This window comes from Sceloporus undulatus, chromosome 4, assembly GCF_019175285.1.
Source record: "Sceloporus undulatus isolate JIND9_A2432 ecotype Alabama chromosome 4, SceUnd_v1.1, whole genome shotgun sequence".
NCBI lineage: Eukaryota > Metazoa > Chordata > Lepidosauria > Squamata > Phrynosomatidae > Sceloporus > Sceloporus undulatus.
The window spans coordinates 129,034,060-129,058,487 of NC_056525.1; the positions used below are offsets into that span (position 1 = coordinate 129,034,060).

Sequence of the window (24,428 nt, forward strand, 5' to 3'; positions counted from 1 at the left end):
ATAGAGTTGGAAGAGACCGCACGGGCCATCCAGTCCAACCCCCTGCCATGCAGGAAATCCAAATCAAAGTATCCCCAACAGATGGCAATCTAGCCTCTGCTTAAAGACCTCCAAGGAAGGAGACTCAAACCCTCTCTGAGGCAGCACGTTCCACTGTCGAACAGCCCTTACTGTCAGGAAGTTCTTCCTAATGTTGAGGTGGAATCTCTTTTCCTGTAGCTTGCATCCATTGTTCCGGGTCCTGTTCTCTGGAGCAGCAGAAAATAAGCTTGCTCCCTCCTCAATATGACATCCTTTCAAATATTTAAACAGGGCTATCATATCACATCTTAACCTTCTCTTCTCCAGGCTGAACATCCCCAGCTCCCTGAGTTGTTCCTCATAGGGCAAGGTTTCCAGACCTTTCACCATTTTAGTCGCCCTCCTCTGGACACGCTCCAGTTTCTCAATGTCCTTTTTGAATTGTGGTGCCCAGAACTGGACACAATAATCCAGGTGGGGCCTGACCAGAGCAGAATACAGTGGCACTATTACTTCTCTTGATCTAGACACTATACTTTTATTGATACAGCCTAAAATTGCATTGGCCTTTTTAGCTGCCGCATCGCACTGTTGACTCATGTTCAACTTGTGGTCTACTTGGACTCCCAGATCCCTTTCACATGTAGTTTCATTCAGCCAGGTGTCCCCCATCCTATATCTGTGCATTTTATTTTTCTGCCCTAAGTGCAGTACCTTACATTTCTCTGTGTTGAATTTCATTTTGTTAGCTTTGGTCCAGCTTTCTAGTCTATTCAGATCATTTTGAATGTTGATCCTGTCCTCTGGAGTATTAACTATTCCTCCTAATTTGGTGTCATCTACAAATTTGATGGGTATGCTCCCAATTCTGTCATCCAGGTCATTGATAAAGATGTTGAATAACACTGGGCCCAGGACAGAGCCCTGTGGGACTCCACTGGTCACTTCCCTCCAGGATGAAAAGGAGCCATTGTTGAGCACCCTTTGAGTTCAGCCGGTCAACCAATTACAGATCCATTTAACAGTTACTTTGTCTAGCCCACATTTTACAAGCTTGTTTGCAAGTATGTCATGGGAAACCTTGTCAAAGGCCTTGCTGAAATCAAGATATACTATATCCACAGCATTCCCTTCATCTACCAAGCTGGTAATTTTATCAAAGAAAGAGACCAGATTTGTCTGGCATGACTTGTTTCTCTGAAACCCATGTTGACTTTTTGTGATTAACATGGGTTTCAGAGAAACAAGTCATGCCAGACAAATCTGATCTCTTTCTTTAACAACACTGCTTAATAATAACACCGATCCCTGCTATTGTTCAATCATCTCCTCGATGGCACTGATACAAGCTTTGTCTCCTCCAGCATCAACTCAAGTCCTCACATGACCACTGAGGAATCGGCCTACAACACCAAGATGTCTCCAACATCTACCTCTCCTGTCATTTCTTCCCCGCAGGAGGAGATCAAAGATATTACGCCACATTCTCCCTCTGAGGACGTACAGCTCTTTTCTGATGTGGTTCAGAGGATGGCCCAAGCCATCAACCTACATGTTGATGCCCATCCTAAGCCTCTGTGGGATCCTGTTTTTCAGATAGTAGACACTGGTTTTAACAACAGCTGTGCTACCCTTCCTGGCTTCCCTGTGTGATGTGATGAACCTGTCTTGGCTAAAACCTGCATTTGTATCTCCTGCCTCTAAAAAGTTGGAAGGCATGTACAGAGTCCAACCGGACATGGCTCCATATTCGTTCACCCACCCGACACCTAACTCACTAATGGTTGATCTACTTCCAAGTCCTCAGGTAAGACGCATTCAACTCCAGTGGACAAGAAAGGTAAACGTCTTGACATCTTTGGTCGACATTTCTACTAGTCAGCGGCACTCTCTGCCAAGGTTGGTAACCTTCAAGCCTCTATGGATGCCTACCAGAAGTTCCTTTGGGATAAGATGGCTTCTTTTATCCCCAATTTGCCTGAGGAACAAAGATCAATGGCTCTGGACTTCTACACAGAGGCTCTCTCGCTAGTAAACCGACAAATACATTCAGCGAGACACTCAGTTGACTGTTCAGCTCAGATGATCCCGACTGCTGTAGCCCTTCGCCACTATACCTGGCTAAGATCCATGGACCTTACTGAAAAGGCCAAGAAATGAATTGAAGATCTTCCATTTGAAGGTAAAAGTCTCTTTGCATCTAAAACTGAGGACTCCCTGGACACCCTGGCCAAGGCACGCAGGTCAAAAACAACAGTACAAGAGACAGCAGTGGCGCTCTAAGCCCACCCCTTCTCAATATTCTAAGTCCCATTCCGGACCATTTTCTCAATATAGGGGCTCCTCTGAACAATTCTCTCTGAGGCCCTATAGATAACGTTACTTTCAACAACAACAGCAACAACAACAGTCCACCAAGAAGTCCTCTTCCACCAAATCACATTTTTGACATGTCTTCCAGGACAACACCACCATCCTCTCTTCTCTTTCCGTCTCACTTGCCCAGACTCCCAACTCCTGGTGTCAAATCGCTACAGACACCTGGATTCTCACCATCATTTGTCTGGGCTACACAATAGAGTTTTCAAGTATTCCACCTCTAGGCATTTTCTATTCCACTCCATCTTTAAGAAGAAATCTCTTCCATTATCGACAAAGGTGCCATTCAAAGGAATTCCATCCAGTTGCAGGCTGGACAGCTACTTCTCCTGGTACTTCACTTTATCCAAGAGTGACAGAGGCCTTTGCCCCATCCTCGACCTGAGGGGCATCAATTCTTACATCAAACCACAAAAGTTAAAGATGATAACACTCCAGTCCATTCTTCCCTTTCTCTATCATGGAGACTGGTTTGCATTGCTTTAAAAAATGCCTATTTCCATCAGGCCTCAACACTAGAAGTTCCTACACTTCGCTGTCTATGACGATCTCTTTCAATATACTATTCTTCCCTTCAGCCTCACTACTGCCCCTCAGGGTATTCACAAAATGCATGGTGGCGGCGGTATCTCATCTTTGTCTCCAGGGAATAAAAGTTTTCTCCTATCTAGATGATTGGCTGCTGGTGTCGTCTTCCCGCACACAGGACATACATACCACTCTCTCTCTCTTCTGACAGAATTGGGCCTCACTGTCAATTCCTCCAAATCTATCCTGGAACTAGTCAAAATGATAGATTACATCGGTGCATCTCTGTACTAATGGCTCGCGCCTATTTGTTCATCAGGTGAGCAGACACTCTCTGGTCCCATCTCCACTCTGTCCTCTCGTCCCACTGTCCCATGACGAGGGACATCCAATGCCTCCTAAGCCTCATGGCCTCCACTATGGTTGTTGTCTACCTAGCACGCCTAAGGTTCAGACCGCTTCAACATTGGTTCTCTCCTCTTTTGATCATCTCAATGACAGCCAATCCAAAAGGTTGACCCTCCCTCAACATGTTCAGGACTCCTTTCAGTGGTGGCTCCTCCTCAGTTAAAGAAAGAAATCTAATGAACCTTTCAATTTATGGTCAGGATGTAGGAAAAAAATTTTTTTTTACACATTATGTATGAAATATTTTTTGTGAAATAGTTGTATGAATAGAAAGTTAAAACTATTGGATTGAATTATTAGGAGGTTAATTAAAGAAGTCATATGAATGAAGGAAGGGGAAGAGGATAAGGGGAATTAAGGGATGGTGGAGGGAGGATAGGAAAATAAGACAGGGTATGTATGTAGAATGTATGTGAGAGAATTTTATTGCTGGAAAATGCAATTTAAAAATATTTTTTAAAAAAAAGATGTTGAAGTTCGATGAGTGGAACTAAATATCAAGAACATTCCATCTTCCAGAATTGTGGGAAAAGGGATGGTATACACTATCCAAGAAGAATATAAAGATAGCATGAGAAAAATATAAAATAATGCATATAGATAAGATTTATGAATGTCTGCTGTTTTTGAACTTTATCATACAGTTAGTTAATATATTTTTGTAGCAAATTCATAATTGAAATCAGCTAAGATTCAAAATAGCAGAGGGTTGTGCTGTCTCTAAGGATACCACAAAGCAAGAGTAGGAACCCAACCAGTTGTTCAGTCCAGATTTTGGACTCTTTTCCCTCGCCTAGGACCTCTCTTTCTGTTATAATCCAGATCAGCTGCCTGAACAGAGTCAAAGAAATTGCTGTGTTTCTGTACCTAAACAGAAGGAGAAGACTGTTTTCCAATTATTGCTTCTGGTTCATGTTGTTAACTGCCTTTGAGTTGATCTCGACTCATGGCAACCCTATGGATGAGACATCTCCAAGACCCTCTGTCCTCCACTGCTCTGCTTAATTCCTGCAACCTCATACCCGCTACCTCCTTAATAGATAGAGTCCATCCACTCACTGCTTGTGGCCTTCTTCTCTTCCTACTTCTCTCCACCTTTCCCAGTATTATTGTCTTTTTTCAATGAGTCCTCCATGCTTGTGATGTGTCCAAAGTATGACACCCTCAGTTTGGTCATTTTGGCTTCCAGGGAGGTTTCCAGATTGATGTGCTCTAGGACCCATTTGTTTGTCCTTTTGGCTGTCCATGGGATCCTCAGCACTCTTCTCCAGCACCACATGTCAAATGAACTGATTTTTTTTCCTATCATCTTTCTTTACTGTCCAGCTCTCACATCCATACATGGTAATAAGGAATACAATGTCATGTATGATTCTATTATCATGTATGACTCTATTATCCATCCATCTAGCATGCAGTCTTCCTCTTTTTCTACTTTTCTCCACCTTTCCTAGCATTATTGTTTTTCCAGTGATTTATGACTTTTCATGATGTGTCATCTTGGCTTCCAGGAAAATATCTGGCTTGATGCACCCCAGGACCCATTTGTTTGTCATTTTGGCTGTCCACAGAATTCTTTGCACTCTTCTTCAGTACCATATCTCAAATGAATTGATTTTCCTCCTTGTATGATTTTGACTTTTGTGCTCAGTTGTATATTTTGCATTTTAGAATCTTTTCTAGTTCTTTCATAGCCACCCTCCCCATTCTTAAACTTCTTCTGATTTCCTGACTGCAGTCCCCATTTCTATCAATGTTTGATCCCAGGTATGGGAATTCTTTTACTATTTCTATTTCTTCATTGTTTAGGTTGAACTTGTGAAGGTCATCGGTGGTCATTATTTTTGTTTTCTTTATGTTCAACATTAAGCCTGCCTTTGCACTTTCTTCTCTGATTTTCCTTAGTAGGTGTTCCAGATCTTTGAGGTTTTCTGCTAGTACAGTGGATCCTTGTTATACGCTGGGGTTTGGTTCCAAGATCCCCCGTGTATAACAAAATCCGTGTATGCTCAAGTCCCATTAAGTATAATGACATAGCAAAATGGTGTCCCTAATAAGAAATGGAACATCAAGGTAAATTTATACTTTTTTGGAACATTTTCAAACCGTGTATGCTTAAATCCGTGTATAAAATATCCGTGTATAAGAAGGGCCGACTGTACTATGGTGTCATCTGCATATCTTAGATTGTTGATATTCCTTCCTCCTATTTTCACTCCTCCTTCTTCTGTGTCCAAGCCTGCTTTTCTTGTAATACGTTCTGCATTCAAGTTGTACAGATAGGGTGAAAGCATGCAAACATGTCTGACCCCTTTTCCAATTGGGAACCTTTCTGTTTCTCAGTGTTCTGTTCTGTATTGTCCTGACTATCAGATATGTTGGAACTCCCATGTCTTTAAGGGCATTCCATAGTCTTTCATGATCTCTGTTCAGTCAAAGGCTTTGTTATAGTCTATAAAGCAAATGCTGTTTTTCTTTTGGAATTCCTTAGTGCACTTCTTTAGCCATCGTATGTTTGCAATGCGGTCCCTAGTACCTCTTTCTTTCCTGAACCTCGCTTGAACCTTTGGGATTTCTCTCTCCATGTTATGGTTGGAGTCTATGTTGCAAAATTTTGAGCATGATTTTGCTTATGTGGGAGATCAGTGCTATGGTCCTATAGTTGCTGCAGTGTCTTGTGTCTCCCTTTAAATAGAAGGAGAAGTATATGTTTTCCAATTTAGTCTGTATTGGCTTCTGGTTCTACCTACCACTATCTCTGAACCTAGCCACTGCCAGTGCATGGGCCTCAAATGTTACCATTGAGGGGATATAGCCCATGGCAGGCTAAAGCTTCTACATCTCTTTTATGAAGACTTTTCCTATTCTGTAAGTAACGTTGAAAGGGGGTGGGGAAATTATCTCTGTGAGGTGCTGGAGAGAGGTACCTTGAGAAGGTTACTTTGTTGGAAATTGCCAAATTTTAATAAAAGAGAATGTTCTGGCTAAAAATTGGTGTACAGTACAACCACCATATCTATAGATTTGGTTCCCACAGTTTCACTTATCTACATCTGGAAAAAAATATGTTCTCTCTAGGCATTTCTAGGTCCTCTGATGCAATTCTGTGGTCAACTTCCAGCCCAAGCATACCATACACTAGCACCAGAAGACTGAGAAATGCCTTGAAAAGTGTTCTCTCTTGACATTTGTAGATACTCCACTGTGATTTTGATGATATGCTTGGGCCAGAAGTTGTTTGTCTCATTGAAAATAATATAGTTTCCTAATGTCCATGATGTCAGGTATCTACAGGGACATCACCTCCACAGATAAGGAGGTTATGTGTATGTAATATGTATATTTATGTGGGTTATATTAGTCCAGTAAATGGAATACGTTGCCTTCATGTTTGTGTGCTTCTGCGTTTGTAACTGGAGCTCTAACATTTGATAGGAGTTATTATTTTTCCTTTTATGTAGCTCAGCAGGAAGATGATGAGTTTGTGTGCCAAATCATTTATGTGTTTTACCAGATGGTCTTTCATCAAGCCACAAGAGATGTCATCATCAAGGAGACACGTATCCTTTTCTAGTGTAAATAGTTCTTGCTGCAGTGATTTTATCTTGTTCTATTCAAGCATATGTATTTGTATGTATACCACAAATTTGAAAATGAATTGGAAAATAATTTTGTAGTTGTGGATCATTTAAATGAGGAAAGTAGCATAACTTTTTACAAAGTTCTTCAAGAATAGCAAAGTACTTTATTGAGTAGGATTGCCACAATTAAGAAGCTTCTACTTCCGAAAATATTATTTTCCTATCCAATGATCCCGGTAACAATTCCTAAAAAGATCTTCAGATTATCGCATAAGGCAATCACATCATTTATATGGGAGGGAAGAAAACCAAGGGTCAGAGTTAAAATTTTACAGGATGTGAAAGAAAGAGGAGGGACTTTATCACATGGAGGTTTTGCCACTCTGATTCGATGTGACTGCAGATACAACTATGCGAATTCACACGATAATGTGATGTATTATCACACGTGATTGCTTTCTATGGGGGGTTGTTCCGTGGTGCTTCCACAGTGAATCCAAAGTGAATTCGGTAACAAGTGAATTCACAGTTGCTTCGAAGTGCACTTCGATTTCACTCCGAAATGGTCTGGTGTAGAATGCAACTTTGCTTCCGTCCTGGTACACCCCCCCCCAAAAAAAAAACTCTCCAAGGTCCCACATTTCCCATGATTCTGCGCTGCAATTTTGCCCCATTTGCTTCCGGTAAAGGGTACATTTAGATGGAGATGACAGGGATGAAGGGAATGAAACAGGAGGTTGGAGGGAGAGATGAGAGCAAAGGAGGGGGCCACCAGAAGCTCGGGCGGAGGCTCCAACTCCCAGAATTCCATAGCCTCGAGCCAAAGACCCCACAACAAACTCGAATTCCCAGAATTCCATTTCTTGAACCAAGGACCCCACAACAAACTCCAACTCCCAGAATAATAATAATTATTTATTTGTTTTTAAATAATAATTATCTTTTAAAATAATAATAATAATAATAATAATAATAATAATAATAAGTTATTAGTTTGCTGAGGCAGAGAAGGCCTCTGCACTACAGTTCCCAGAATTTCATAGCAGTGAGCCAAGACAGTTAAAGTGGAGTCAAACAGGATTTTTTCCCAGTGCAGATGCAACCTCCTTCAGATCCAAAAGGATTTACTTCCAAGTAGACCTGCAGCTTCTACACTGATTATTTTGCAGTGAAAGAAATTTATTATTATTATTATTATTATTATTATTATTATTATTATGCAGTGAAAGAAATTTATTATTAATAATAATAATAATAATAATAATAATTTTGCCAGTGATACATTCGGATGAAACAGAGCATTTAGCGATAGGTTACACATTTGGATGAAGCAGAGGGCATTTAGAGATAGGTGACACATTCGAATGAAGCAGAGGGCATGTATGGATAGCATTCACGTGAAACTGGAAAGGGATGGAGGGATTGAAACGAAGGGTAGATTTAGATCTAGATGACAGGGTTGGGGGAATGAAACAGAGGGTAGATTTAGATGTTAATGACAGGATTGAAGGGAAGGAAACAGGAGGCTGGAGGGAGAGATGGGAGCAAAGGAGGGGGCCATCAGAGGCTGGGGGGAGAGATGAGAGGAACAATTCACATGAGGGTTGCATTCACGTGAAAGTGAAACTAGGAAGTGGCCCCCTTCTTCACCCTGGAAGCGTAAAAGGTCTCAATACGTTCATACCCTCACTGGGATGCCAATTCGAATTGTTGAATCCGCATGTTATGTACTGGTGTGGTAATTCAAAAGTGCTCTCACTCCGCTTTGACACAGGAATCACAATTAAGTTCTTCATGTGTGATGGTTCATCACGTGAATTGCCTTGGATTCAAAGTGACCCTGTTTCACCCTCGCTATGGAAGTGCTTTGAATTGAGGGTCCTGTTTCACATGTGATAAGGCTCGAGATTTGGGAGTCCCCAACCTCGAAATATATTATGACACTTGTTGTCCCTCTTGGTTAAAGGAATAGGTGACACTTGAAGATGCCAGACTATTGGAATTAAGAGGGGAAAGAACATTATTTTGGGTGGCATTCGTATCTTGGCTATGGGAAAGAGCAAACTGATAGAAATTTTAATAACCATTCTATTAGAAGGTCTCTGATAGGCATATGGAAAAAAAATATAAACCAAGAATACTAGAGAAAATACCTAATTGGATCTCGCCCCAGGACAATTTTCAAAGAAGGGAGATGGATTACATACGGAAATTTACTTTAAAAACAGAAGGGAGAATTAAAATTGAAATCTCAAGAAAAATTGATAAAGGAAGGTCATGAAATCAATTGGTTTCCATACAGACAGATTATGGAATGATTTAAAATGGACAAAAAAATTGGATTTATAGATAAGGATAAAGATTCATAAATTAACAAAAATATTATACAAGAACCAAAAGGCCTAATTGGGAAATTCTATAACAGTCTTTTGAAGTTAAAATTAGAGGAAGAAGTAGTCAAGGAGGTAATGATGAAATGGACTATGAATATTGGACACACATTGGAACTGGAGAAATGAAGAAAATCATGGAAGAGTATAAACAGATATACTGTGTCCCAAAGACTGAGGGAAAATTATTATAAAATATACTTCTGATGGTATTTGACCCCAGAGAAAATGTCAAAAATGTGTAAAAACAAAAACAATTTCTCCTGTAAGTGTGGGGAAGAACCAGGGTCCTTTTACCATTGCTGGTGTTCGTATAAAAAGGTGGGAAAATATTGGGATATGGTGAATAAAACATTATGTGAAAGGTTAGGTATCACAGTACAAAGGCAGCCTGAATTGTATATCATAGAATCATAGAGTTGGAAGAGACCACAAGGGCCATCCAGTCCAACCCCCTGCCATGCAGGAAATCCAAATCAAAGCATCCCCAACAGATGGCCATCCAGCCTCTGCTTAAAGACTTCCAAGGAAGGAGACTCCACTACACTCCGGGGGAGTTTGTTCCGCTGTCGAACAGCCCTTACTGTCAGGAAGTTCTTCCTAATGTTGAGGTGGAATCTCTTTTCCTGTAGCTTGCATCCATTGTTCCGGGTCCTATTCTGTGGAGCAGCAGAAAACAAGCTTGCTCGCTCCTCAATATGACATCCTTTCAAATATTTAAACAGGGCTATCATATCACCTCTTAACCTTCTCTTCTCCAGGCTAAACATCCCCAGCTCCCTGAGTCGTTCCTCATAGGGCAAGGTTTCCAGACCTTTCACCATTTTAGTCGCTCTCCTCTGGACACGCTCCAGTTTCTCAATGTCCTTTTTGAATTGTGGTGCCCAGAACTGGACACAATATTCCAGGTGGGGCCTGACCAGAGCAGACTACAGTGGCACTATTACTTCTCTTGATCTAGACACTATACTTTTATTGATACAGCCTAAAATTGCAATGGCCTTTTTAGCTGCCATATCACACTGTTGACTCATGTTCAACTTATGGTCTACTTGGACTCCTAGATCTCTTTCACATGTACTTTCATTCAGCAATGTGTCTCCCATCCTATATCTGTGCATTTCATTTTTCCGCCCTAAGTGCAGTACCTTACATTTCTCTGTGTTGAATTTCATTTTGTTAGCTTTGGCCCAGCTTTCTAGTCTATTCAGATCATTTTGAATGTTGGTCCTGTCCTCTGGGGTATTAACTATTCCTCCTAATTTGGTGTCATCTGCAAATTTGATAAGTGTGCTCCCAATTCTGTCATCCAAGTCAATGATAAAGATGTTGAATAGCACTGGGCCCAGGACAGAGCCCTGTGGGACCCCACTGGTCACTTCCCTCCAGGAGGAAAAAGAGCCATTGTTGAGCACCCTTTGGGTTCGGCCGGTCAACCAATTACAGATCCATTTAACAGTTACTTTGTCTAGCCCACATTTTACTAGCTTGTTTACAAGAATATCATGGGAAACCTTGTCAAAGGTATATATTAAATATGTTGAATGACGAATTGGAGAAAGAGTATGGGATTTATGTGATCACAATGGCAAGGATATCCATAGCCCACAAATGGAAATCTGGAAATATACCCAAAAAAAAGAAGATTGATTAATGAAATTATATGAGGCTATAGACATGGACAAGTTGACATTACGGTTAAGAGGGGAAATAGTAGATAAGGTTAACAGAGATTGGCAGAAATTAACAGAGTATTTAAAAAGGATATGGGGGATATCCCATTCCCTAATTCCAAGTAAGCTGTTCCTGTCCTAAACTGATGTCTGGCCACTGTAATGGACCAGATGAGAGCAAACAAATTGAGGCTTAATCCAAACAAGACAGAAGTGATCCTGGTCAGCCAAAAGACAGATCTGGGAATAGGGATTCAGACTGTGTTAGATGGGGTTACACTCCCCTTGAAAACTCAGGTTCTTAATTTAGAGCTAGATACTACACTTCTATTGATGGTGCCTAGAATCATGTTGTCTTTTTTAGCTGCCCCATTGCTTTTGGCCCTTGTTTAATTTGTGATCTGTTAAGACACCTAGATCCTTGTTGCATGTATTGTTGCCAAGCCAGGTGCTCCTCATCCAAAATATGTGGATTTCATTTTCTATCCCCAAGTGACCTTACATTTCTCCCTGTTGCAGTCCAGTTTTGGCCCAGCTTTTTAAAATATTGTGGTCATTTTGAATTTTGATCTTGTCCTCTGGGGCATTAGCTACTCCTCCTAATTTGCTGTCATCTGCAAATTTCATAACCATCTCCTCTATTCCTTGATCCAAGTCATTGATAAAGATGTTGAATGGTACTGGGCTTAGGACAGAATCATGTGGCACCTGGCTAGAGATTTCTCTGCAGGATGAAGTGGAGCCATTGCTGAGCAATCTTTGGGTTCAGCCATTTAATCAATTACAAATTCACCTAACAGTTGCATTGTGTAACCCACATTGAAGGCCTTACTGAATTCAAGATATGCTACATCCACAGCATTCCCTTAATCTAAGATGGTAATTTTTTCAAAAAATAAAGAGAGAGAGAGAGAGAGAGAGAGAGAGAGATAAGATTTGTCTGGCATGACTTGTTTTTCAGAAACCAATACTGACTTTTTGCTATTATGACATTCCCTTCTAAATATTCCCAGATCCTCTGTTACCTTTCCTGGTATTGATGTCAGGCTAACTGAGTGGAAATTGTTTGGGTCCTCTTTTTTTCCCTTTCTAAAGATGGGACAACATTTGCCCTCCTCCAGTCCACTGGGACGTCTCCTGTTTTCCAGGTATTGTCAAAGTTTATTGGCAATGGCTCTGAGATTACTTAGAACCGTTCTTTTGATACCATTGAGTGTAGTTCATCTGGCCCTGCATACTTCATTTATATTAACCGGGTATTCCTGTCCTACCTCTTTATTTATTCTGTGCTGTATTTCCTTTACTGCATCACCTGCTCCATTTTCCTCAAGTTGAGCACTCTTTTTCTTATGTGACAAGACTGAGGCATAGAAGGTGTTGAATAGTTCTGCCTTTTGTCTGTTCCTCATTAGTTGTCAACTTCTCCATGCAATGCCCTACCATTTCCTTCTTCCTTTTGATACCGACCTAACAACATTTTTATTGTTCTTAACCTCTCTAGCAAGTGTGTGATCATTCTGCATTTTAACTTTTCTGACTGCCCACCCTACACATTTTAGCTATTTGTTTGAATTCCTCTTTGGAGATTTCCCCCTTTTTTCTGTTTCTTATGCATGTCCCTTTTAAAATCTAGCTCAGTTTAAAGTTCCTTAGTCATCCATCCTGGTTTCTTAAGACACTTCCCATTTTTCCTCTTCATAGGAACTGTTTGAAATTGTGCCTTCAGTATCTCCCTTTTGAAAAACTCCCATCCTTCCTGAACTCCCTTCTCTTATAGTATTCCTGACCTTGAAATCACCCCCAGTATTCCCCTAAGTTTACTGAAGTTGGCTTTCCTAAAGTCTATAATGTGTGTCTGACTATGCTTGGCTTCTGCTTTCCACTGTATAACAAACTCCAGGAGAACATGATCATTCCCACCTAAGGATCACACAACTTGCACCCCATTAACTAGGTCATCCCTGTTGGTTAGGATCAGATCTAAAATAGCTGACTCCCTTGTTGACTCTTCTGCCTTTTGATAATGAAACTGTCTTACAGGCAAATGAAGAATTTGCTAGACCTTAAAGTTTTGGGTGAGTTTGACTTCCAACAAATATCAGGATAGTCGAGGTCACCCATCACCACTGTATCTCTCCTTTCTGAGAGTATGGCCATCTGTTCCAAAAAAGCTTAATCCAATTCCTCAGTCTGACTTGGGAGTCTGTAATAGACTCCCACAATAACATCCTTTTTGTTTTCCTCCCTTTTAATTTTTATCCAAATGCTCTCCACTTGGCTTCCAAGATATAAGTCCTAGATCTCTTCACAGGTGTAAACATCCCTTACATATATTGCTTTCCTGTTTGGCCTATTTCTCTTACAAAGGTTATACCCCTCTATTACTACATTGCAATCATGAGACTCATCCCACCAGGTTTCAGTGATGCCTAATAAAAAATTCAAATTCAAATGTTATTGCTTTTGACCAAAGGTCATTGCACAGCACAACAATATAACAATACATATAACAATATAACAATATAAAAATACATGTAAATTATATCTAAAATGCGAGTATCTCGTATCTGGTATAGAATTTCTAAAGAAACGAGCAACAGTTGTCATTATGGGTTAAAAATTTTGTCAAATATAGTCATCACCTTTACAGTTTATGGCTATCCCTGTTATATACTTGTTCCTGATTTTTTTAGCTGCTAAGGCAAACAAAGCTACTTTCCAGGTTACATATTTATTCAGGTCCAGTAGAAGATGAAAAATCATATCCTGTGGGTTTTGACTGGGACTGGTTTCTATTATAGGTGTAATGAACCTTTCTCTTGGTTCTTGGTAGAGAGGACAAAATAACATGTAATGAACAAGGTCCTCTACCTCTTGACAACCATATACACAAGTACGTTCTTTTGCTGGAATCAGTGATGCCTATTATATCGTATTTTCTTTGTTGGGCTAGGACTTCAAGTTCATCTTTCTTATTTCCCATGCTCTGTGCATTAGTGTAGAGACATCTAAGACCATAGGTCTTCCCGCCCTCCCCCCCCCCCCCGCTGCTTGTGTAAAGCTTTTCCCCTCCCATTGTTGGGTCCCTGTGCTATTTTCCTTGTTCTCTCTATAACAGTTTGACTATTATCTCCAGCCCTTGATGAACTCCTGCCTTCCAAAATATGATCTCCCTCCCTCACATAACTCAGTTTAAAGCCCTCCTGATCAAATTTTTGAGACTACTGTATTGGCAAAAATGTTTCTTTCAACTGGTGTAAGATGCAACCCATCTGTTGCCAGTCTCCTTTCCTGAAGCCATGATCTACGAATCTAAAGAATGCTAACAATCATTCTCAGCAGCACCATCTGCAGAGACAGTTGTTTGGCGGCACCATTTGCGGAGCCAGATGAACCTCTTTGAAATGCTAATCAACTTATAGTTACTGTTACACTAATCAGTGAAAATAGACGAAGACAACAAAAGAGGTATTAAAAGATAACTTTTCCAAGAGATTTGAGAAATCAAGGCAATTTAAAATGCTGAATCATCAATATGGAGCAAGCACATTATATGATCAGGACAAAATGAAAAAGTGGAAGAAATAAACTGAAGAACTGTACAAAACAAATGAAGGGGATGACTGATTCCTACAAATCCATAATTTTAGATAGTGAAGTAGATGTATCTCTCCAAGTACTTAGTCACCAGGAACAGATGGCATACCAGTAGAACTGTTTCAACTGTAGATATAGGAATCATCCAAATTTTAACAATTATCAATGAATACGAAAAGCAAAAAGACCACAGACTTTTAAAAAATAGTATTGTCCAAGAAGGCTGATAACAGCACACAGTTCTAAATGTCCAGAACTTAAATCAGTCCAGCAAAGCAAGCAAGAGAGTCCAAGAGCATAAACCCAGAGAGTAGTCAGAGATCCGAAGTCCAGGGTTCCAGAGAGTGATGAGACATGTAGACAAATCCAAGGTCAAGAAGTCCAGAGAGACAAGGCAGCCAGCAGTCTGAGGAGCAGGATTCTAGCCTGGAAACAAGAAAGGTCAGAATTAAGTGTGCCTTTGCAAGGAAGCTCAAATAATCTCTGACAGAGTATACATTTCAGTATCCCAGAAAAGGGACACCAGAGATTGTAATAGCCATCAGACCATTGCATTACTTTCCCTTTCTTTCCCCTAAGTGCTGCTAGTTTTACCACAAAGACTTCTACAATATATTGAGAGAGAAGTGACAGACATTAGAGTTGGATTCAGAAAAGGAAGAGACGTTAGAGACCATATTACGAATATACATTAGATAATGAGGTATAACAAAGAATTTGGGGGGCAGGGAGTCAGCTTCTGCATTTCTAGATTATAGAAAAGTATTTGACTGAGTAGATAATGAAAAACCATGGATTGCTCTTTTAAAAAAAGTGAGAGTGCCATATCATTTGATTGTCCTGATGTACAATCTATAGTTTGGGCATGAAGCAACTGTCAGAACAGAATATGGAGAAACAGAATGGGTTCCATTTGACAAGGCAGTTAGACAGTACTGCATTTTATCACCCTATTTAAATTATTTAACAAAAGTATATAAAAAAATGAGATTAGACTGAGAGGACAGAAGCATGACACTTGGAGTATCTTTGTGTTTTACTCAGGCAGGCTTTGACACATCTTTGACAGCAAGCCCTAGCTTCTCCTAGATTCTCCTGTGACAAGTGGAGGCAGGGAGGTGTGTTAGATTTCATTTCATTTCATAATTTATATCCCACGTTTCCCTTATGGGGTCCATATGAAGTTGATTGTCATTATTTTAAATTCCATTAAGCTCATAGCAGTTTGCCTCTAAATAGAAATACATAAACCTTCCTTATAGTGGGCCCAAACAGACAGACCAAAATAAAGCTGCTTCAGGTCACTTTGGAGGTATGCTGTTTAAATTATGCATGTGTCTTAAGAGGCTGGAAGCCATGCCAAAGCCACGCTCCAGTCCTAAGGACTGGAGTACAGCTTTGGCACAGCTTCGGTCCTGTTAAGATGCATGTGTCATTTAAACAGCATGCCTCCAAAGTGACCCAAAGCAGCTTTATTTTGGTCTGTCTGTTTGGGCCCAGTACCTAATTAAATGCAAAAATTGGGATTTATTTTTATATTGCCTATGTCCTTTCTCCTTTTATGTACCTTTCCATTTTCTCAGAAAGCTCTTCTATCGAAACTCACCCCATAATTATTATTATTTATTCGAAAGACCACATTTCCCCTTATGAACCAGCCTGAGATCTCTCTCTGTCCCACCATGCTCACATGTACATCTAGTGGGAACACAGGGGAGGGCCTTTTTAGTGGCTACCCCCAGGCTCTGCAACACCCTTCCCAGAGACTGGCACCCTCCCTACTTTCTTTTCACAGATAGGCAAAGACTTTTCTATTCTGGTAGGCATTTTGATGAGCAATAGATATAAGGGCCATCTTACACAATGCACTGGATATTGCTAATTGCTGTGCTGGTATGTGTGTGTGTGTGTGTGTGTGTGTGTGTTTTAATTATATATGTATTAACCCGGTTATAATTTTTTCTGATTCTTTAGTTGTGTTTTAACATTTGTATTTTGTAGATTTTAAACAATGTTTTTAATTGTTGTAAACCGTTTTGAGTCCCAATCTAGGGGGGGGGGAATGGGATAGAAATAAATACTATCATCATCATCGTCATCATCCCACTACCCCATGATTATGGCAATAACATGTACATTTCTATACCACTTTTCAATGAACTCAGCACTATCTAAGCAGTTCACAATGTGTAAACTAATTGCCCCCAACAAGCTGGGTACTCATTTTACCAACTAACGAAAAGATGGAAGGCTGAGTCAACCTTGGAGCCCCTGGGATCGAATTCACAACCTTGTGGCTGAAGTACTGGCATTTCACCTCTGAACCACCAGGACTCCCCTAAATTGATTTAATTACAGGTTATTTCAAACCCATCCTTATTAGGGCACAATGATAAATGTGTATTTTCTCTTTAATTTCCCTGTATATGTTTTATAGCAACACTGTATTCTGGAGGTAATCTGGAGGTGTCAAAAATGCTTTACATCCTTAACTATGTCTTTTTAGAGGCTCCAGCATATCTGATAGACCTTATGCATGATAAAAATGCTGAAATCTGTAAAGTCTGTGACAATACACTGGATATAATAGCGGTAAGTGAAACTGATTGATTGGATGAGCATAAATAAAAATGAGAAGATGTTATTCTGAATTTGCATATGACCTCTGAAAATGTATTTACAAATTATTCATCTCTGTTGAAATTCATTTTGTTTAGTTTTGGCCCAGCGTTCTAATCTATTAAGGTCATTTTGAATTTTGATCTTCTCTTCTGGGGTATTAAATACTCCTCCAAATTTGGTGTCATCTGCAAATTTGATAAGCAGGCCCAAGTCATTGATAAAGATGTTGAATAGCACTGGGTCTAGGACAGAATCCTATGGCACCCCACAGGTTACTTCTCCCCAAGATGAAGAGGAGCCATTGCTGAGCACCCTTCGGTTCAGCCAGTCAACCAATTACAAATAGTGATGAGGCAATGGACCATCTCTTTAAGGCACATTCCATTACAAAGAAATTGAGATTTGGAGAATGGGTCTAACATCAGTCCATCATCCAACTACTTCTTCTTATACCATCTAGATCTTCCTAGTAATCTTTGCTGTGTTCCTTAAGTCTTGTTACCAAACATCACCATTTTCAAAGAACCATTTTCAATTGCCTTTGAATCCCAACCTCCATTAAGGCATTATCTGCAATCCAGACAAAAGAGGTTCTACACAAAATGTTTCATCTATAACTCCAAAATAATTCTGCCAGTTCACCATCTGGAAGAACATCACCACTGATCCTTGGATATCACTATCATCTGTAAGGATTGTGCGATTGACTTTTTGTTCTACTTCTGCAGAGTTGTAAAAAGAAATGCACAATCAAAGCACTCCCAACAGATGGCCATCCAGCCTGTTTAGAAACCTTCAAAAGCAGACTCTACCACACTCCAAGGCAGCGTGTTCCATTGTTATGGAAGGTTCTTCCTAATGTTTTGTTTTGGTAGAATCTCTTTTCATTGGAGCTGAGAGGAATTAGTTGGAATATCATAAGCCAGAAATGTCATATGACCCAGTCCATTCTCCTTATTTTATGTCACAAAAACTGGTTTGCCTCCATAGAAATCAAAGATTAATTGCAATCAGATCTCAATATAGCAGATACTTCCATTTTGCACTGTGGCAGAATGTACAGTACAACGTGCCTCCATTCAGACTATCTGCAACTGCACAAATACAGTGTGCCCTTGCCTTACACGGGGGATCTGTTCCGGTCCCCTCCTTGAAAGGCAAATAGCGTCTATGCTCAAGCCCCATTGAAAATAATGGGGCTCATGCATGACACGCAACGTACGCCATTGTAATTTCTGTAGTGCAACTTTCAGCATAAGATGAAAACCTCGTAAAAGGCGCCCGCGTATGACGCAGGCGCACTGTATTTATAAAATGCCTTGCAGTAGTGATTTCTATCCTCATAACTCAAGGAGTACATATTTTTCTCCTATATAGACAACTGACTACATCAAGTCTATCAAGACCTGCCCTGGGCCCTTTTTCTACATAACTTGGACCTTCAGATCAATATGAACTGAGCAGAAAAGTTAAGATTCAAAGCTCTGTGCTTGAAATCCAGAATTCAACACATGGCCTTTGTCATTAGAATCATAGAGTTGGAAGAGACCAAAAGGGCCATCCAGTCCAACCCCCTGCCATGCAGGAACTCCCAATCAAAGCATACCTGAAAGATAGCCTTCCAGCCTCCGTTTAAAGACCTCTAAGGAAAGAGACTCCATCACATTCAGAGAGAGTGTGTTCCACTGTCGAACAGACTTTACTGTCAGAAAGTTCCTCCTAATGTTGAGGTGGAATCTCTTTTCCTGTACCTTGCATCCATTGTTCCAGGTACTGTTTTCTGGAGCAGCAGAAAACAAGCTTGCTTCCTCCTCAATATGATATCCCTTCAAATATTTAAACAGGGCTATCATATCACCTTTTAACCTTGTCTTCTGCAGGCTCCCTAAGTCATTCCTCATAGGGCATCGTTTCCAGACCCTTCACCATTTTAGTTGCCCTTCTTTGGACAAGCTCCAGTTTCTCAACATCCTTTTTGAATTGTGGTGCCCAGAACTAGACACACTATTCCAAAGCAGAATAGAGTGGCACCATTACTTCCCCTGAAAGGCCTGACGCTTGCTACCACATGAGTGTTTTACCTAGATCATCTCATATTTTGGAATCTTCAACATAGGTTCATTCAAAATTATAACTTTCAGCAAGACTGTCAGGAAAAGAAACATTTATTACTCATAAACGTACAGGATACTATGCTGTGGTGTGCAAAACCTCTTGCAGGAATGTGATTCAGAATGTCTGTTTCATCTTGTGTAACCATGACAGATGCACTTCAGCAAGGATGAGGAGCTCATTACTAAGACATCACCGTCCAAGTATATTGGGCCCCAGGGACAGGTACAAATACGTGTCCTGAAACTAGTGGCTATTGTAATTGCATTTCATATATTAAAGACCAAGGATAGTTGTTTTTCAGGTAAAAAAATCAAGGAGATTGAATAAAACAAAACCAACATTTATCACTAAAAATATCAGTCTGCCTTATCTGAAAAAAAAACCATTGCAAAATTGTCATAAAAGCAAAATATTTAGGTATCTATCTTCTACAAAGAACTACAGAACTATTCAAAACAACTATGAAAAAAACATGGAACAAAATCAAGTCAGATCTCATAAAAAGGTCTAAACTAGGCCTATCATTTTATGGCAGGATATCCTTAATTAAAATGTCAGTGCTACCTAAATTTATCTATCTATTCTCTAACCTACCCATCATACATAATTCACAACCCTTCACAATGTGGAATAAAAAATTTAAAAGATTCATTTGGGAGGGAAATAAACCGAGGGTTAAATTGAAGACATTAATGGACTCAGAAGATGATGGAGGCTGTGCACTACCGGACATAGAGTCCTATTACATGCTTGTGCTCTAATTTGGATCCAAGACTGGATTAAATTTAAAAATAAGAGATTGTTGAATCTGGAAGGTTTCAATTTAAAATTCGGTTGGAACACTTACTTATAGTATGACAAAGTAAAAGTTAAACAGGAATTTGAACACCATATTGTAAGAAATGCCTTAATTAAGGTTTGGGGAAAAATAAAGTCAGCTTTCTTTCGAGGCATCCCAGGCTGGATTTCACCACAAGAAGCTTTATTAAATAGATATAAAACAACTGAATTATGGTTAAAATATGAAGATATCTTAAAGAAAGGCAAGAGTTCAGAAGATCTAGAGCTGAAGGATATAAAAGACATTAAATCGATAGGAGGACGCATTGGCTGTTATACCATCAATTGATGGAAAGATTTATGATAGACAAAAAGGAGATAGGATTTTACTTTTAAAACAATGAAATTGATGAAATAATGTTTGAAGAAAAACCTAAACAATTTTCTAAATTCTATAAAGCAATCTTAACTAAGAAGTTAGAAGAAGACATAATTAAAGATCATATGCTAAGATGGGCAACAGACTCCGGTGAAGTGATTCCTTTAGATAATTGAACTCAAACCAGGAGACAAACTAAAAAATTTATGAGAAACCAAAACCTTAAGGGGAAATATAAAATGGAGGCAAGGTGGCATCTAACCCCATCCAGATTGGCCAAAATATATAAAAATCCAAATATGGTCTGTTGGGTTTGTTGCCCAAGATCGACTCAGGCTTGCATCCTTCTGAGGTCGCTAAAATGAGTACCCAGATTGTTGGCGGCAAATTAGCTTACTTGCTAATTAGCTTACTTGCTGTTCACTGCTATGATCTTTGGAATAGCGGTATATAAATAAAACAAATTAAATTTAAATTAAAAAGAATTCTGGCAATTGGCTACATATGTGGTGGTCGTGTTCTGTGATAGAAAAATTTTGGAGAGAAATACATAAATCAATCCATTCTATTCTAGACATTTCTTTTCAATTTATGCCAGAACTGTATCTATTAAATATGACTAACATCATCCAACATAAAGATCGAACTAAATATTGGAGACAGATTCTTTATATGATTTCAGTAGCGAGAGTAATGCTGGCACAGAGCTGGAAATCTCCTGAGGTACCCCCAATAGATAATTGGCTACTGAGAATGTTAGAGATTGCTGAAATAGATAAAATCTCAGAATCTTTGGCATGAGAACCAGATACAAAATCTGAAGAACGATGGATAAGCCTCCTCTCTTACTGTGATAAAAAATGAAACCACGAATTAGAATTATAACTCAAAAATGACTGGCTAAGAGACATTTGTACTCACAGAGTTTTATTTTCATGAGTGTTTGTATTGAGCTCAAGCTTTGTATTTTTGAGGCAATCAGAATAATTAATATGACTAAGTTAAAAAGAAGTTGTGTAGAATAATATAGAAAGAGAAGAAAGAAAATGATGATCACCCTTTATAGGTTTTCTCCTATTGGAAGATTAATAATGTCAACATAAATGCTAAATATATTTATTTGGAATAGTCGATTTATATAAAATGAACATATAACTGTAATATAGAAAGATGTATATATGTCAGTTAATACACTGTATTTTTGTTTTTGAACTAATAAAACTTAACTAAAAAAATCAAGGAGATGGTTTTTCAAAAATGCTGCTAGAGCTTACTATTTATTTCTAGGAGTGATGTGCAACCAGACATATGGAATACTGGCTTCAGTTCTGGGTACCACAACTGAAGAATGATATTGACAAGCTGTTCACGAGCAAGGGAGTAAAATTTTGAAAGATTTAGAAACCAAGCCTGATGAGGAACGGCTTAAGAACTTGTATATGTTGAGTTTAGAGAGGAGAGAGTTGAGAAGAGACATGATATAGATCTTTAAGTATCTGGAAGGTTCCTCTCTTCTTCGTGGTCTCTGCAAATCACACAAAGGATTCTTCTGCTTCTGCGCAGTAATGCTCGGAAACTTCTGGAATCACTGGGCAAAACTCCTTTTACAACTTTTTGGCAGTAGCTCTGCCCACCCTATATAAATCCCCTAGCGTTCCGACTCTTTCCTCAGTTCCTTTTTTCGCCATGTTAGCAGCTCTGAAGGAACTTCGCTGGAATCACTCTTCTCCCTAACTGTTTTCACGGATATCGAACTGACCTTTGGCTTACGATTTTGACCATTCTTTCAGATTTCAGACTTTGTGGTTGACATAAATAGCCTGATTCTGGACTGTTGATTTCACTTGAGCTTGGCATTTTGGATTTAGTCGTTTCCATGATGGCCACAAGATCTACCACTTTCAAGAGGTGTGAGAAATAGATTCCTGGCCAAGATCCTCATACCTCCTGTCTTCTCTGCCTGGGCGAGGGGCACAATGTACAGTCTTGTGTCCTCTGCAAGTCCATTATCCAGCAAGCCCAAAAAAACTGAGACTGAAGGCAGCCCTCTATGAACAGGCCTTGTGCCCTTTTTCTGCCCCTCCGGCTCCTCCCTCTGCACCCTCGGCAAGCTCTGAGCCTGCACCACCTTGGGCTAAAGATAAGCCCAAGGAGGCTCATAAGGAGAAGGAGAAGTCCTCAAAGAAGGACAAAGAAAAAAAATACCACTAAGCCCAATAAAAGCTGGGCTTGGGATGATTCGAAGGCCAAAAAAGCTTCTAAGCACCATTTGGATGAGCTCGATCCTTCTCCGTGGTGTTCTACCTCTGACCAAGGGTCGAATAAACCTCAAGAATGCAGCTGCCAACCATGGGCAGAGAGCAGCCCATTCCAAGCCTCCATGTGCTCGAAAAACACCAAACGAGACCGAGCGTCTTGGGATGCACCATCTACTTCTCATGCTACTGAGACCATCTCGAGATATTCAGATCCTGTACATTGGTGTCAACTCAGAGTCCAAGAAGGAGATTGTAGACCCAGATCTCCCAGTTCTTACTCCCTATCTGGATTTGTCAACATGGTCTCAGAAGGTCTGGCCCCATTGGTCTCCCTCCCCGCCACAGTCCTGGGGATCAGGATATGACTTGAGCCATCAAGATCCCATCTTGCAGCAGAATCCAGACATCTACAATAGCGAGATGGACCATTATTACATGCCTGTAGACCCCCAGATGTTGCAACATTGGAACCCTAAGAGGTCTCGGTCCCCAAAGTGGGCTCCCGTAGCTGCTACTGAAGCACAAGTGCATCAAGAACACACTCCATCTCCGGACATTCCTCCAAGGCAAGAGGAGACTGACAGACCTTGACAGGCCTCCCCACAAGACACTCCATCCTCTCATTCAAGATCTCGCTCAAGATCACGTTTGAGAACACTCTTGGTCAATCCCGATCTTGATACCCCTGGATCCCAGCAGTCCTTGGGACTCCGTAACCTGGTGTCACCAACAGATGATGTCAAATCCTTCGCGGAACAAGTGGTGAGGATGGCCAGTGCCTTGGAACTGGAGGTGACCCATACAGATGATGACGCCCTGGACCCAGTCGAACATAGGATTCACAGTAGAGTATCAACGCCGGTATCAATCACCTTTTTGCCATCCTTAGAGTGAATCACTAAGCGTTCCTGGGACACCCTGGCTTCCATTGCTTCAACTTCAAAGAAAATTAAACATTTGTCTCTCCTTCGGCTTTCTAATAATAATAATAATAATAATATGATTTATTTATATTTCCTGCTTCTCCCTACAGATCGAGGCGGGATTACAACAGAATAAAAATACAAAGTATAAACAATAATGCATTATGGTATCCCCTTACAGCCCCCCACCATTACATCATAGTAAAATACAATAACAGTTACAGTAGTTATACAAGAAATTAAAAATACATAACATAGCAAATAATCAACGCTTAACATAGCATAATAATTGATAAGACAATCTCCAGCTCTCCCCCAAAGGCAAAATAACAATCAAATACAAGTTACATACTTGAAATAGTTGTACTAGTTATAAAACAAATAAAGATCAGGTAAAAGGAGTCGGACCATCAGGGGCAGTCAGAGCTGTTTAAGATTAACATTGTCTGCCTCCCCTGATCCACTACTAACAAGGATCTCTCTCTTTGCCCATTGCCATCACTCTCCATAGCCAGTTTACTAACAATGCTCTCAATGAAAAATAATGTCCAGGAAGGATGCTTGGGGAGCCGGCGTTTGAATTGCCACACTCCTGGCACGCCTCCCTCTTGCCATCGCAGGGCTCAGGTATTCCAGGGAGGAGGCTTGGGGAGCCAGCTTTTGAATTGCCACTCTCCCAGCGCGCCATTCTCTCGCCGTTGCAGGACTGCTGAGCTCAGGTATCCCAGGGAGGAGGCTTGGGGAACCAGCTTTTGAATTGATGCCTCCCTCTCA

At 40.2% G+C, this 24,428-nt stretch overlaps 1 protein-coding gene and 1 long non-coding RNA gene across 7 annotated transcripts in view; one reads left to right on the forward strand and one right to left on the reverse strand.

Moving 5' to 3' along the window:
• Nucleotides 1-24,428, forward strand: part of KIFAP3 (kinesin associated protein 3) — a 173,428-nt gene that overhangs the window by 134,969 nt on the left and 14,031 nt on the right. For all 6 annotated transcript variants that reach the window (XM_042461751.1, XM_042461753.1, XM_042461752.1 and 3 more), the window contains 2 exons: nucleotides 6,798-6,896; nucleotides 17,084-17,169. In XM_042461751.1, the coding sequence (XP_042317685.1) occupies nucleotides 6,798-6,896; nucleotides 17,084-17,169 (185 nt within the window). The remainder of the gene's footprint in view (nucleotides 1-6,797; nucleotides 6,897-17,083; nucleotides 17,170-24,428) is intronic.
• The window catches only part of LOC121927826, a 29,667-nt gene continuing 19,290 nt past the window's right edge, over nucleotides 14,052-24,428 (reverse strand). The window contains exon 3 of the long non-coding RNA XR_006103343.1: nucleotides 14,052-15,003. This is a non-coding gene — a long non-coding RNA (uncharacterized LOC121927826). The remainder of the gene's footprint in view (nucleotides 15,004-24,428) is intronic.